At 39.3% G+C, this 15029-nt stretch overlaps 1 protein-coding gene across 1 annotated transcript in view; it reads right to left on the bottom strand.

Annotated features, from left to right (window-relative positions):
• Nucleotides 1-2558: 2558 nt before the first annotated feature.
• MYH7 (myosin heavy chain 7) overlaps nt 2559-15029 on the bottom strand; it is a 34136-nt gene continuing 21665 nt past the window's right edge. Inside the window, exons 18-39 of the mRNA XM_018556106.1 lie at nt 14022-14139; nt 13807-13930; nt 13016-13152; nt 12529-12784; nt 12042-12284; nt 11785-11961; nt 11561-11706; nt 11305-11395; nt 10721-11110; nt 9930-10056; nt 9091-9209; nt 8817-9013; nt 8496-8679; nt 8238-8403; nt 7916-8040; nt 7132-7440; nt 5626-5829; nt 5244-5369; nt 4789-5064; nt 3863-3958; nt 3196-3330; nt 2559-2576 (exon numbers count right to left, since the gene is read on the bottom strand). Coding sequence (XP_018411608.1) covers nt 2559-2576; nt 3196-3330; nt 3863-3958; nt 4789-5064; nt 5244-5369; nt 5626-5829; nt 7132-7440; nt 7916-8040; nt 8238-8403; nt 8496-8679; nt 8817-9013; nt 9091-9209; nt 9930-10056; nt 10721-11110; nt 11305-11395; nt 11561-11706; nt 11785-11961; nt 12042-12284; nt 12529-12784; nt 13016-13152; nt 13807-13930; nt 14022-14139 — 3764 coding nt within the window. The remainder of the gene's footprint in view (nt 2577-3195; nt 3331-3862; nt 3959-4788; nt 5065-5243; nt 5370-5625; nt 5830-7131; nt 7441-7915; nt 8041-8237; nt 8404-8495; nt 8680-8816; nt 9014-9090; nt 9210-9929; nt 10057-10720; nt 11111-11304; nt 11396-11560; nt 11707-11784; nt 11962-12041; nt 12285-12528; nt 12785-13015; nt 13153-13806; nt 13931-14021; nt 14140-15029) is intronic.

The raw sequence follows: 15029 nt of genomic DNA, 5'->3' as shown, positions 1-15029 counted from the left end.
GGACTGAAAAAGTCTGACACCAGGCCAAATTCTGATACTGACAAAGAATGCTTTTGAGAAAATACATTTATTCATGTATTAATTAATTCAGAGCTACATTGATTTGTGTCTTTTATATCTACCTAGAGTAAAGCTCCTGTCAAAATATTTTAGGCTTGGATAGTGTGAATCGGGGCTAGAGCGTCTGTTAAGATATACATGCAGTGTGTCCTGGCTGTGGAGATTTGTTCAGATTTTAAATGCTGTGTCCTCAAAGCTTTTTTTTTCTTCTCTTCCTTTTATGACACTCATCACCTGGACAGGAAATAAGAGGAATCCTCTGATGATTCATTAATAAAATCCTGACACTCTACTAGAAAATGTGATTTTATTGCTACTTGTGTCCCAATTCGTAGGAATCCTGTAATCCACCTTCACTTCCTGTTCTGTCCGGTACCTGTCAAATTCACAGGAATTGAAGAGATTTTTTTTGTAACTTCCTGTTGTCTCTAACACGTGTCAAACACACAGAGAGTAGGGAGATTTTCTCTCATTTCCTGTTCTGTCAAATACACAGGAAATAAAATAGAAATTCCCGAATGGGGACACAGACAATAATAAACAATTGACAGAGGATCTAACAGGGTTATTTACAAAAGGGTGAAGAGTTTGGAGAAGTCAGGAGAAGTGAACAATCTAGAACAACATCGCTTGTCAGCTACATTGTCCTAGATTGTTCACTTTTCCTGCCTTCTCCAAACTCTTCACCCTTTTGTGAATAACCCTGTAAGTCTTTCATACTCCAAACAAAACCAAACTTTGACTAGAATGAGGTCTTAAAAAGAACAGTATCAAGCATGTTATATATCTAAACTGGTAGGATAACAGTAACAACATTTTAGGAAAATCACATCTCTTTGAAGATCCTCTTTGCTCAGAGTGACACACATTTTTGGAAGGACTAAAACATATAATAACTTGTAGTGGTGAGGGTGGGTACAGGAACAGTATGGCTCCCATTGCGTCCTAATGATCTGAAAGCAGGGTGTGCATAGAGTCCCAATAATTATTGACGTTTGCATATTAGCAGCCATTCCCACTCAAAGACTGAGGCATTTTAATTGGTTATATTTAAAGATCTAATTAGCCCCGTTAGGAAATATAGAAAGATTTTGATTTAGACTGGAGGTTTTAAATTTAGCCTGGAAAACCAATTTAAAAAGACAAGAGAACACAGTGCAATATGTTGGGTGAAAAAGGTTATGTCGAGGGGTCAGCTTGCCCTGCAATGTGATGTTTGGTCACGGTCACATTGTGATGCTAATTAAAGTAATTGCACTGGTCACATGGAATTAATCCCATAGATCCACATGAAAAGAAATTGCATTAAATCACATTACCCTGGAGTGAGTGGAATTAAATTGAAAAGAACAGCTGCATAAAAGAAGCATAAAAACAGAAGGCCAAAGAAACATATGACTAGTCATTTACATTAGTTAAATAAAAATACAAAAATGGAGTGGTAAATTTATTTAAAAAAATAACAAAATGGGAAGTGCTTCACATACGTATCTGCCAGAAACATACATATAATTGCACTGCCACATGAGAATCTTTGTACTGCATTTACTGTTGGGCACAGATCTGCAACTGGAACTGTTACAGATATTATATACTATAAGTGCCCAGGGTCAGCCAAGACTATTTAATTTCTATGAGGTTATTGCAGATATTCACTCAGGGTGAATAGTGATCAGAGATTCCTCCATCCATGTTGTTTAGCGTGGATGGGGGAATTGAGTAATTTCTCTCGTTCAGCCCCGCAGCTTAGGAGTTTGGTTAGCTTAAACCTAAATACAGTCACCAAAATGCATGAGCCAGTAGAGATGCCTAAAAGCTGTTGGATCATGTCTGCGTGGTTAAGTGCCCCCTAGTGTCTAGAGTCCAAAAGGACAAATGATGCTGTGATTTTAGTAAGTCAAAATCGCATTATGTATTTGCACACTGTCGTAAAAACCCGGCATCATTGTATCCTATTATTTGCTGTTATATATGCAAACAAGAGCTGAAAAGCCACACAAACCCCTGGGGTTCTTCTGGCCCCCCACAGCCCTTTGCAGGAAGCAAGAGGGAGCGAGAAGGGAACTCAGCCCTTGACGTCTGAAGCAAAATTTGAGATTTTCCGATTTGATATTGTACTCCGTAAGAGAAACTTGTAAAAAAAATTCTGAAAGAAGAAGAGATCAAAGGTTGTAACACAACAAAGAAATACATTTGTTCTGATGCTTTTGCAGCCTGATCCTCTTTCCAAGACTGCTGCACATCAAGAGATTCCATTATTCTTCGTCAATATGCACAGACCTAAGAACACCAATGTGTTTACATCTTCCTTGCTGATCTTTTTTCCCAAGGAGGAACAATATTCATAGAACGTGAGCCGACAGGTATCATTGTGAATATCAATAAATAAGTACATCGGAAGGCAGGTTAAATTCTTTATTCTACAAATGGATACTGTAAGTTACAGAATACAGGGCCTTGGACTCTGTATGACGTAGAAGTGGATCAGTGCATTGATTTTACTCATTCAAAGATTTCTGTAAAGAAAGAAAGGAAAGATAAGTGTGCTTACTTATCAATGTTTCCTCTAAATATCCACTGTCTTGATATATTTAAAGCTTCTTACATTATTACTTTAATGCAGTCACCGTAATGATTTTGGGCTCTTTTTTTACTGTTAGTGTTAGTAGTGCGCTAGAAAGCCAGACTGCTGCCCAACATAGAATACAGTGGTCCGACACACTCACTTCCCTGTGCTCCAATCAACAGTGATGCTTAGGGTTGAGGGATGCTGTTGAATGGAGCACTGGGCAGGGTGGAGTTGGAATGCTTGAGATGCGCACCAATGTGCTCTGTGTTGAGCAGCAGCTGTGTTGAGCATGCTAATAGCACAGGGTGTTTTAACCATGGCTGCAAAAAATAGCACCGGAACAAATTCAAAAAAGGAGCCCACCATTATTAGTTAAGGCAGCATGACTGCATTACAGAACTAATAAAGGTAGCTTTACTTAATTGTTAACAATATACAACACAGACATTTCCTATGTTTTGTAATAAAGCTTTTGTTGTCTTCTGATGCAATTTTCTTGCATGAATCTACCCCCTCTCTCCTGCCCATTATTAGTCCCAGCACCCTTGTCCCTAGGGAGCACTAACCTTGGTGCTGACATCTCTGCTCTTGGCCCTTAGTTTGTTCACTTGAGACTCTGCAATGTCAGCTCGCTCCTCGGCCTCATCCAGCTCATGCTGAACTTTACGGAACTTTGAAAGGCTTGTGTTGGCTTGCTCCTCCTACAGATTAAACAGAACAAACAGGTTGTAATCAAGGTTTCAGAGGTGAATGTAGCATTTTTAAGGCAGGAACACTTAACAAAAATATTTCAGTTTAAATGGCTTATCTGCAATAAAACAAAGAATCCTACAGCAAAGAAATATGTAACAGAACTGCTCTAGTCACAAAAGGACTCATGTATGATGTAAGAAATGCCTGTGTTAAAATCCTGTGAGTTCTAACCTGCCTCAGCAGCAGGAAAGGGAGAAGCTGGTTTATTTCCAAGGAGGGAAATTCAGAAAACTGTAGTCAAGAAGCATTTCATACATGTGGCCCAAAGTTCTAAAATATCCCAGGTCATAAAGCAGGTAATATTACCGTATTGAACAATAAATATAGAATATTGTATCACCTAGTTCTCATGTGGTGCAACACTTTCTGAACACAATAAATAGTATATTTTGAATAAATATCCTTATTTTTGGGGATTTCATGCACTTATTTGTTTATCGTTATATGTGAAAGCAAAGCTAACTAAGCCATGATACTTACAGACTCCTCTGCCTGTCTTTTATATGTCTTCACTTTGAGCTGCAACTTATCAACCAGGTCCTGAAGACGAGCCAAGTTCTTTCTGTCCTCTTCAGTCTGCAGATGAAAGAGAATGTGATAGAGAATAGTGGTGAATGATATAGGAGTGACAAGAAGAAGCACAAGTACTCTCACTGTTGTAATAAAAAAAAAAAATTAGTTAAAATGGTACTATAACCAGTACCAGATTCACAATGGACAAAGTAAGTTGTGTGCCCAATGTTGACTATAGATGGGCAGATGAACGATGGGTGAAGATACATCTTCTTATCACTGAACCCTCTGGCACCCCCTACACTAGGTAGATATATGGCTAACAAGCAGAACACAGACTCACTTCTGTGAAATCAACTAGTGAACTGCAATGCTATCTAGGAATCATTCAGTGATAGTAAGTGTTGTTGATTAGAGCAATGTGCAGGAAGAGTGTTGGACTTCTGTGCTGTATGAGAACAGCAGTCCGGCTCACCTGTGTGCTGTTGACACAGGGCAACTTTAACAGTTGTAAGCACGCACATGCCATAATAAAGAAAAACAAGGTTTCAATTGAGCTTCAAATGATTCCGAGCTGTTTTACTGTTTATCCATTTCCCAGATATCAAGGATCTTATAGTGGGAGGGATTAGGAATATCCAGCCTGCATTTTACATGGCTGAACAGATGGGACGTCCAAATCACTGCCATCAAGAGTACATTAAGCAGTGGAGTAGACTGGTACGTAACACAGCAATGTCTGAATGAAAATCAGAAACTTTGGCAGGTAGGCTGAGTTCCCATTTGCACATAAATTATTAATTTTCAGTGTTGACTGAAGCAATATTATTGTGTCCATTATTTGTTTTGTTGGAACATAATCATGCTGTACTTAATTCACATGTATAATTCACCTGGTAGGTGAGTTCTTTTATTCTCCTCTCATACTTCCTCATGCCCTTCACAGACTCAGCATTGCGTTTCTGCTCAGCCTCCAGCTCATTGTCCAGTTCCCGAACTCGAGCCTCGAGCTTCTGCAGCTGCTTCTTACCACCTTTCAGGGCAATCTGCTCAGCCTCGTCCAGACGTTGCTGGAGATCTTTGATTGTTTGCTCCATGTTCTTCTTCATCCTCTCCAGGTGGGCACTTGTGTCCTGCTCTTTCTTCAACTCTTCTGCCATCATGGCAGCCTGTAATAAGCGTAATATAATATGCAAGTAAAAGAAAGTACGGTATATGTTAAAGCATGACCATGACACCTATATCATTTTACAGTAGTCTTAAGTATTTAATTCTACAAGGGTGTTTTCATGCACACGCGCACACACGCACTCGTATGCAATCAACTACATTGTTCCACAGTACACACATCTGTTATAGCTTTTTTGGCCTTCTCTTCTGCATTACGGCATTCCTGAACTGCTTCCTCCATTTCTGTTTGCAGCTGAGACAAGTCTGACTCCATCTTCTTCTTCTGATTGATCAGGCTGGTGTTCTGTTTCAAACATTAAAGACATAATAAGATACTTCAGAGTCACATAGCAGGAATGAAATGAGAAGCCACATTTTCTAAATATCAGAGGAGCCATTGGTCAAACTATTGTTAGGAAGACAGAAGACGAAAGAACAATCCTTTTATAGAAACAACTGTGCATCTAAATATGGAACAAAGGGAAAGTTATAGGGCATTCTATTCTAAGAACTGTCCTTTGCTTTAAGCAACTGCAGTTAATGCATTGTAGTCACCTAACCTGTGAGTGGAGGAGCTGTACTCTCTCACTGGTCTCTATGAGTTCCTGTTCTGAAAGCTTCCGAGCCCTCTCAGTCTGCTCCACCAGAGACCGTAGTTCCTCCAGCTCTGCCTGGAGTAACGTGTTTCTCCTCTCTACAATTGCAATGTTCTCCTTCAAGTCCTCGCTGGCTCTTAACGCATCATCCAATTGGATTTGAGTGTCCTGTGACATTACAAACACAAAAATGTTATCCTTACATAGCTAAAACTGTGGTACAATAACACTTTCAAAAAGTATTCATTTAAAACTTTGCTTTCCATACAATAGTTTATAAAGCGCAATAGGAATTTAAAGCAAGTAACTTCTGATGCTTGTATGTACTTTTCAATGTCCTCTAGAGCACCCCATGGCACACAAAACCTACTGTGCTCTCATATGTATTGATGGTATTGTTATTGGTTACTAAGCCCACCTCTCATATTTAATTACAGATGTTAAGGCAAAAAAAAAAACCTGTCAGCCGTCAGCTTTCCTACTCCAAGTGAGTATGTACATATCAGTGCACCCCAGGTTTTAGGTAACCTGGGGCACTCCAGAAGAGTATTGTGTAGAAATAATTGCTGTCATAGTATTTTAAGTTATTTTAGAACACATTTTCATATTTTTGCTGCTGATTATTGTTTCTTGATAATTAGGTGTATAACCACAAATAAATATAAAGTAAAGTTAGTATTGTCAGATTGGAATCAGTCTGATGCCTGCTGTGCTGATTTGTAGTCTATGCTAATCTGGTTTTCCCTAATCAGTCTGTCATCGTTTGCATCTGTCTGCTGCTGGGTGTATCCTGGCCACAGAGCAGAGCAACCATTGAGAGATTGCTATGAGTATGTATGTCTCCCTAGCCAATCACTAGGAGATTAATGCTGGTAGAGGAGATAAATACCTGGGGTGGACCATGTGAGCTCTCTCTTCCTCCCCCGGGCCCGGCCTATGGATTGTCTGATTTAGCTAGGCCTAAAGTGTGGGGACTAGCCATGCGCTTGCCCTGTGGCGTAAGTCTGATGGCCCAGTGGGTACTACTGATACCAAGCATGAAAATGACCAATGACTTCTGATTCAAGTACTGCTCGGCCAGGTGCTCTACACCCAGATTGCCATGTCTGGATTAAAGTTCCTACTCTGTGATGGCAGCAGTTACTCTTTAAAGGAGTCTACACCAGCCTGGATGATCCTGCCCCTCAACCTCTCTCTCCCTGAAGCTCATCAATAAAGTTCTTCAGCATCATATCTACAGTCTGGACTTCGCTTTTATCGGTCACCATGGAGGGTGGTAAGTGCTAATGGGCAGTCAGAACCTGGATCTCCAAGACATGGCTATAATGTATGACCCACCTTTTCTCTGTGGCTCATTAGGGGGTGTGCTACAAATATATATAATCAATATGACATTTTCATACTTGTTCAGTCTTAAATAGGCGAAGGGTGTAGGTATCCGTCTAATAAAACTATAGGCATTATTTTTACCTTCAGGTAGCTTTGGAGAATCTTCACTTGTTTTTGAGCTTCAGCTGCCTGACGATTAGCCTGGCTTAGCTGAATCTCCATCTCATTTAAATCTCCTTCCATCTTCTTCTTGATTCTCAAGGCCTCATTACGACTCCTGGTCTCAGCCTCTAGGGATGTCTGCAGTGTGTCCACCATTCTTTGATAGTTTCTTTTGGCCTGCTCCATCTCTTCATCTTTTTCGGCCAACTTGCGCTCAGAGTCGGCCTTGATTTGATGCAGCTCCAACTGGGCATGGAGAATTTTACCTTCCTCATGTTCAAGAGTGGCCTGTGAAAGTTTTTAAGAGACAATGGCTAATCATACAATAGAGTGCTACAGAGACATTAGAAAGTATTTGAGATACTATGGAAATATATCTACTGAATCTGGATTAAAATCAGGCTTATGATTAAAGAGCTGAATGTTTTGTATCAATTGTAATCTTTAAACAATCTTAAGAGTAAACAAGGAGATTTAAGCAGAAACTAATAATGATTACATACTGTCACCATCATATAGTGACATGTAAAACTGAAGAAAAAGGAAAGAGGAGCATTGCAGGCACTGGCTGTGATAAAGGAAATTAAAGCGATCAGCTGAAAAAATCTATACTGGCCAACTGATTTTACCCGAAGAAGATGCAGGTAGGGAACACTGGCCAAGGAGGGGCCTACAGAAATACAAACATTCCCTGATCCAACTGTAAAGCCTAACATTCTCTAATGTCTGCAGCCATTTAGTGCAGAGTGTTCAATTAGCTCACCTCAGCTTCCTCCAGTGCAGACTGTATTTCCATCTTCTCTTGATCCAATTGTTTCCGTATCTTTTCAAGCTCATGGATACTCTTTCCACTCTCTCCCAGCTGCTCTGTGAGGTCTGAGATCTCCTCTAAGTTCATATAAGAAATAAACATTCCAAATTAGAGCTTTACTAGCCAAAATGTTCAGCACAATGTATGATGCTAGGAATGTGCTTTTAAAATGAAACATCTACAATGGATTTCTTTCTGTGTGCTGTCTAATATACCAGAAGCTTAATTTCTGCTATTTGAATTCTGATATATGTATTTTTTATATTTTTCTCACCCTGAAGATTTTTATTCTCTCTTTTGAATGTCTCCAAATGATCCAAAGATTCTTCATAGGCATTCTTCAGCTTGAATAGTTCAGTGCTTAAGGACCGAGCTTCTTTCTGGGATGACTCCAGCTCTGTCTGGGATTCCTCAAATTTCTGCTTCCACTCAGCTAGAATCTGAGTACACAATTTATGGTAAGTCTATGTGTCTATATCCAGGCTATGTGGATATTACAGAGAATGTTCTAAAGTATTCCTTCTATTCTTACCTTATCAAAATTTCTTTGCTTCTTGTCCAGTGCAGCAGCTGCAGCATTTGACCTCTCCAGGTCAACCATTAGATCCTCAATTTCATTTTGCAGACGGTGCTTAGTCTTCTCCAGAGAGGAACATTTGGCATTTACAGCTTCTACAGCTTCTTCTGCTTCCTGCAATCTCTGTGCCAGTTTCTTCCTGAAAAATGACAGACATTCTATCATAAATTATAAAGCAAGAGTTTATATGTAACTCAGATAGTTCTTCTGGCATATCAATTCCATTAAACAAATTTTAGTACTTCCATAGGCAGTAATTATTCCTTGCAATCTTACTTGGCTTCCTCCAATTCCTCAGTCCTCTGGATGGCATCTGTCTCATACTTGGTTCTCCACTGAGCTACCTCTGAGTTGGCTTTAGATAGAATTCTTTGAAGCTCTGCTTTAGCCTCTTGTTCTTCTTCAAATTGTTCTCTCAGAAGATCACTATCATGACGGGCAGACTGCAGGGCATGTGCTAGAGCATTTTTGGCCTAATGGGAGAATGGGTTAAACTATGAAGAGTCAACAACATAGTGAAACGTAAATAATTAATATACATCACAGGTACCTTTGTCTCCTCTTCCAGTTGTCTTTTTAGATCTTCCAGGTGCTGGGTGTAAGTCTGCTTGCCACGTGTCATCTGAGACACCAGTGACTCCTTTTCATCCAGCCTACGGGAAAGCTCGCCTGTAATAAAGATATTACATTGATTTTAAAGAACTATTATACTCACTACTAGAGTCTCAGAAATATATACATTTTTTTATTTGATTGGAACTGATCTTTCAAAACGGTGGCAAGATAAAAATAGCAAAACCCTGACTAAAATTGTATAGCCAGCTTCAAAAGATGCCTACATACTAGATTGCTATTCTTCCAGAAATTGGAACCCCCAAATACCAGGGTGCTCTGTTATAAAACCAGCTTCCAGTTTCTTGGTTCTGCTCACCCACTCTCACTTCCTGCTCCCTACTATTGGTTAAATAAGATACCATATAGTGAGATACAGGAGGAGAAAGTGGGGAGGGCAGAGAAGCTGAACATAATGGCTGGTTACTATTTGTACAATAGAGTGCATTCTAGAAGAGAAGCAACCTAGAATACAGGCATCCAAATGTGCATGCTGTATAAAATGGGTCAGAATTTACCTTTGTATACTGGGCAAAGGGTTGCTTCAATAAACATAACACTAAATGGTATCTTCTCCTCCATACTATTGTCTTACTAGCTGTAAAGGGGGTGTGTAATGCTATCACTGTGTTTGTTTAATTAATATTAATAATATTCACTATAATATTTATTTAATAATAATACTAATAATATAATACTAATAATGTCCTAATTAGCCCTGAAATGATAAATTGTTAAGGATTATTAGTGTTAACAGAAAAAGAACAAAGATAATACCATTTTCAGTTTGCAGTTTGGCACGTAGGGAGGACAGCTCGTTAACAGTTCTCTGGTTCTCCTCAGATTTAGTTCGATGCTCATTTGCTTGATCCTCTAAACTACGGCATAACTTCTCTAAGTTGGCCTGCCAAGGAAAATTTAATTTTAATACATAAAAAAGAAATGTAGAGCTGCAAAGAGAAAACCATGTATAATGTACATGTATAATAGCTGCAAAGCCATTCTTTTGAGCTCTTTTTATTTTTGAGCTGACTGCATCTGCTTTAGTGAACATTTTAATAACGAAACAATGTTATAGCATCCTCTGGCATTACTCTATCAACAAAGGAATACCTGCTAAAGACATGCTGGAAAGAAGGAGAATAAGCCACACCCTTTTTCAGGACAATTTAGCCATAACCTATGCTCCTCAAGCATGCAGATCAGGAAAGGCAGAAAAAGTATTTATTTGAAAACTTGTTTAATGACTTAAATTAATAAAGCCAGAGGATTAGAATGCCAGCCAGGTAACTAACATTTTTCAGAAAGAGAAGTTAGCAATGGCAGCCTCCATACTCTCTCATGAAAGGGTTCCTTTACAGACCCCTGCACCGTAGACTAAAAACAGTGAGATCATCCCACCAATGTTCAAACCAGTGACTGTATCTTCATATGAAGACTTATTTGACTTTGAGCGAACATGTACGTGTGCCATTGCTGAACATTGTGCATTGTGGGGTAAAGTGACAGCTTGAATTGGGAGTTCTATGATTGAGCCACATAGGAGTGCTTCCAAATAGAATTATCACCTTGGCTTTCACCATCTGCTCCATGTTGGATGTTACATCATCCAGCTCCAGTTTAAATTCACTCTTCTCCTTTTCCAATTTCTGCTTGACTCTCTGTAGGTTGTCTATCTGCTCACTGAGCTCTGCCACAGAATCAGCGTGCTTTTTCCGTAAAGAAGCAGCAGTGGCCTCTGAATGCAGAGTGGACTCTTCCAGATCCCTCCGGAGTTTAAGGAATTCAGCCTCCCTCTTTTTGTTGAGCTCCATTTGCACAGAAGTAGCTCCTCCAGCTTCTTCTAAACGCTCGCTGATCTCCTCCAGCTCTCTTGACAGATCACAGCGAAGTTTTTCTACTTTGGCTCTTGCTGTTCGTTCAGCTTCCAGTTCCTCTTCCAGCTCTTCAATACGGGCCTTAATAAAACGATTTTAAATATTAAATATTTTAACTCAACATGTTGCTGATCAGATGCATCACAGAGGGGCTTAGTATTACAAAATATGGCCATACTAAAACCAAATAGTGTTACAACAAAGAAAAAAAAGCTTTGCTTGTCAAATTCCTTCTCCCAATCAGATTCTAATATCAGAATCACCCTTAGACATACCTGAAGCTCTTTCATCTTCTTCTGAAGCTGAATACATACATTCTGTTCATCCTCAATTCTTGTATTAAGTTGGCTGACTTCAAAATCCTTTCTGTAATAAGTTCAATAAAAAAACTTGTAAGTCCTATTCAGAGCACAAGAGTGCAATTATAGTAAATGTGAACCACTGTAATCGTAAAATGGATCTTTGTTCAAATACTATATAGTGAATATTACAGTTTATGTTTAATATTTGACAACATTTTTTATTACTTACTTCTTCAGTTTTTCCTCCAGCTGCTGCTTGTCATTTTCAAGATCCATCAGACTTTCTTGACTCAGTTTTACATCTCCTTCTAGTTTCCTTTTTACCCTTTCCAGGTCCATTCGTATTTTCTTCTCCTGCTCTAACGATCCTTCCAGCTGTATGGGTCACAACAGGTTTTAGAAAACCTTCCTGAGAAATCTGTTCCTTAAGGTAATTCTGCATGTGTCACTTACATCGTCAACCTGTTGCTCTAGTTTTGCTTTGGCTTTAGTCAACGTGTTGACTTTGTCTTCTTCAGCCTGGAGGTCATCCAGTGCTTGCTGGTGAGCCTCCTGAAGAGCCTTTTTCTCTTTTGTTAATTTTACAATAATCTCATCCAAGCCAGCCATCTCCTCAGTCAGATTCTTGACCTTTAAAAATAACAATCTATACATAAGAAACATGCTAAGGGTTTGAAAGCAACCTGCCAAGATCATGAAAATAATTTCACCTTATTCTCTGTGGCATGCTTCTCCTTTTCCACTTTGGCTAGTGTTAGCTCCAAATCATCAATATCCTTCTTAAGCTCAGAACATTCATCTTCTAGTTTCCGCTTTTTAGCCGTCAACTCTGCATTCATCTCCTCTTCATCTTCCAGCCGTTCTGTTTGCTCCTTCAGTTTTGCTTCTAATTGGATTTTGTTTTTAATCAATTGTTCACACCTCTCATCAGCATCTGCTAGGTTGTCTTGTTCCTGAGATATTTAAAAATAAAAAACTATATAGTGTTATGAACTATATATAGAGTAAATGCATTCCTTCCTGAAGTTCAAACTCTGATGACTATTTAAGAAGTTTTTTTGTGACAACCTTTTTTATTGCGTTATTAACCTTCAATTTATAATATTTCATGTGTTGAACAAATTCACACCTATAAATGCCCTTGTTTTAGGAAATTCACCTGCTTTGATATAGCAAGAAGCTAAACTGCGTACTCACAGCTTGCACTTGAAGCTGAAGATCATTCTTTTCCTGCAGTAAAGAGACCATCTTTTCTTCAAGATCTTTGCGACGTGCCTCTGACTTCTCCAGAGCTTCTTTGAGTTTCTGGAACTCTTCTTTCATGGTCTGCATTTCTTTTTCTGTCTCTGCACTCTTAAGCAGGGGTTTGATCTTGAAATAAAGCTTCATCCATGGCCAGTTTTTGACTCCCATGAATGCCCGAATGTTCCACTGGATCACCAAGAGAGCATCTCTGGCAAACATTAAAGAACAAATTCAGATTTTTTTTGTTTAAAATTTAGTGATTCCTTATTTCTGTAGTAAAACCTTATGATACAGAGCACCATAGCAAGCAATAATGCTATTCATAATTCTCTTTTGGCCATCTCATGGGGTAGAGTAGTGCACAAAAAACATGACTTGTGCAGTTGATATATAAAGCATGCATTACATAAGCACAAACTTATGTGAATTGATTACTTACCTGCGCTCCACAATCTTCTTAAATTCTATTCTGGAGAGAGCACCTCTAGACTGAGCCTGGATACGGGTGATAATTCTAGAAAGTCTTTCATCTCGCATCTCTTCTAGTTGACCCAACAATCCAGCCTTGAAGAAAACCTGAAAAAATATGCTTTAAAGTAGGGTTGCACAGATACCAAGTACAATACTCGGTACAAGTACGAGTGCATGTACCGATACTTTGAGGTCCAAGACTAGACTAGAGAAAAATTCAAATGTTAGGAGGCAGCTGTCATTTGTAAGGAGCACACGGAGCTCCTGGGATTTGTACATCTCTGTTTTAATGTACGATTCTGTTTTTATAAATATAAATAAAGGGATGCACAGATACCAGTTTTGCGAGTACGAGTACTGGTACTTGCCAAGTACTTACAAGTACGAGTACTGATACATTTTTGTTTATTGTCATGTGACAGTTTTTCTAAAACAATAGAGACTAATGATTTCAGGACCGTGGTGGAGCCCCAGAGCCCGGTCCCAGCTGCAAATTTTGACAGCCTGGCAGCTATCTACTGTAAACACACTGCAGGTATTTCTTAGCTGTTAGAAACTGACTGAAACCAAACTTTGTTCTGATCTTTGAAAAATAGTAACTTCACAAGCAACTAGAAAGGTCATTCAGTGCTTGTTTTAAAGCTATTTTACTGCTTGTTAAGAATATGTAAATACTTTAATGTCCATAGTCTGGGCACAGGTGCACTTTACGCTTATTGCTATAATTTTTCTCTTTTTTCATAAGAGTGCATGCATTACCTTGGTGTGTCCAAATTTATACTGAGTATGATCCATCTCCAATGAGGCCAGAAGCTTCTCTGCCCCTTTCCTGCTGTCTATAAACTGGCCCTCTGGGATAGCTGCAGGGTTCAGGATTCGGTAACTGACAAACAGAAAAAACATATAAGGATGAAATTACATTGTATTACTATCCATGTCCAACACATGGCATATATTTTTTTTCTCACACCTACCGCTGCCTGAAGTCTCCATACAGGATACGATTAGGGTACCCCTTTCTGCAAATTCTGATGCCTTCCAGCACACCATTACAACGGAGCTGATGCATCACTAAACGGTTATCCATCATCCCTGTAGACAATGGGTACATTCATAACTGCTCTGGCTTGCATATGTATGCATTTATAAAATAGGAATTTAGTGATGTTAGACATTTTTCCAATATGTGATCATTTACAGCTGAAGCATGACTTTGTCAGAGTTGGGGAAAAAAATCAATAGTAGAAGCTATAGAACCCATATGCAATAACATACAGTTGACTTAAATAGTCAATATCTTCAAATGAGATCATCATGTCATGGCTCTCCCCATTCCACCCAACCCCATTTTGAGTATGGGGGACAGGGTTTTATCCTCTGCAGGCTCTACATTGCTTTCTGGGACCCTGACTGAGAGATTTCATCCCATACATCCCGAGAACACATACACTACACAAGTCACTCAGGCCAATGACAACAGTAGGATGGCTAAATGTGGATGTGGGGAGAAGTAAACGTCTGGCATTGGGATTCATCCAATTTAGTTGGTAAGCTTGCTTCAGTCTGGGCAGAAAAATATCAGTTGATTAAGTTAAACATTATTGACTTCTTATTACTGCCATTATGCCTGTGCCCTGGTAAAAAAAAAGTTAAAATGTTGCTTGTTTCCACAGCTGTAGAAAGAATGTAATGATTTGTCTTCGTGGATATTCCGTGGTGAGCTGCACACTGCTGTTCTGCTCGGTCCCTCAGAGAGACCGAGCAGAACAGAAAAATAGTTGATAAAAGTTGAAAAAAAGTAAATAGAAAACGATTGTGCGGAGCAAGCAGTGACAGCTAGCTCCGCCCAATAGTTTCCTATTGTCCGGCGGCTCTGCTGCCGTCAAAAAAACCCCTCTCCCGGGCGCTCTGGGAGCCTCCCGCTCCCGGCCGCCCAGGAGAGAAACACTGCTTTTTCTTTTTTTTTCTTTATTCTGACACGG

This window comes from Nanorana parkeri, unplaced genomic scaffold, assembly GCF_000935625.1.
Source record: "Nanorana parkeri isolate BGI_ZX_2015 unplaced genomic scaffold, ASM93562v1 scaffold225, whole genome shotgun sequence".
NCBI classification, from domain to species: Eukaryota; Metazoa; Chordata; class Amphibia; order Anura; family Dicroglossidae; genus Nanorana; species Nanorana parkeri.
This window is presented reverse-complemented; position numbering and strand designations above follow the sequence as displayed.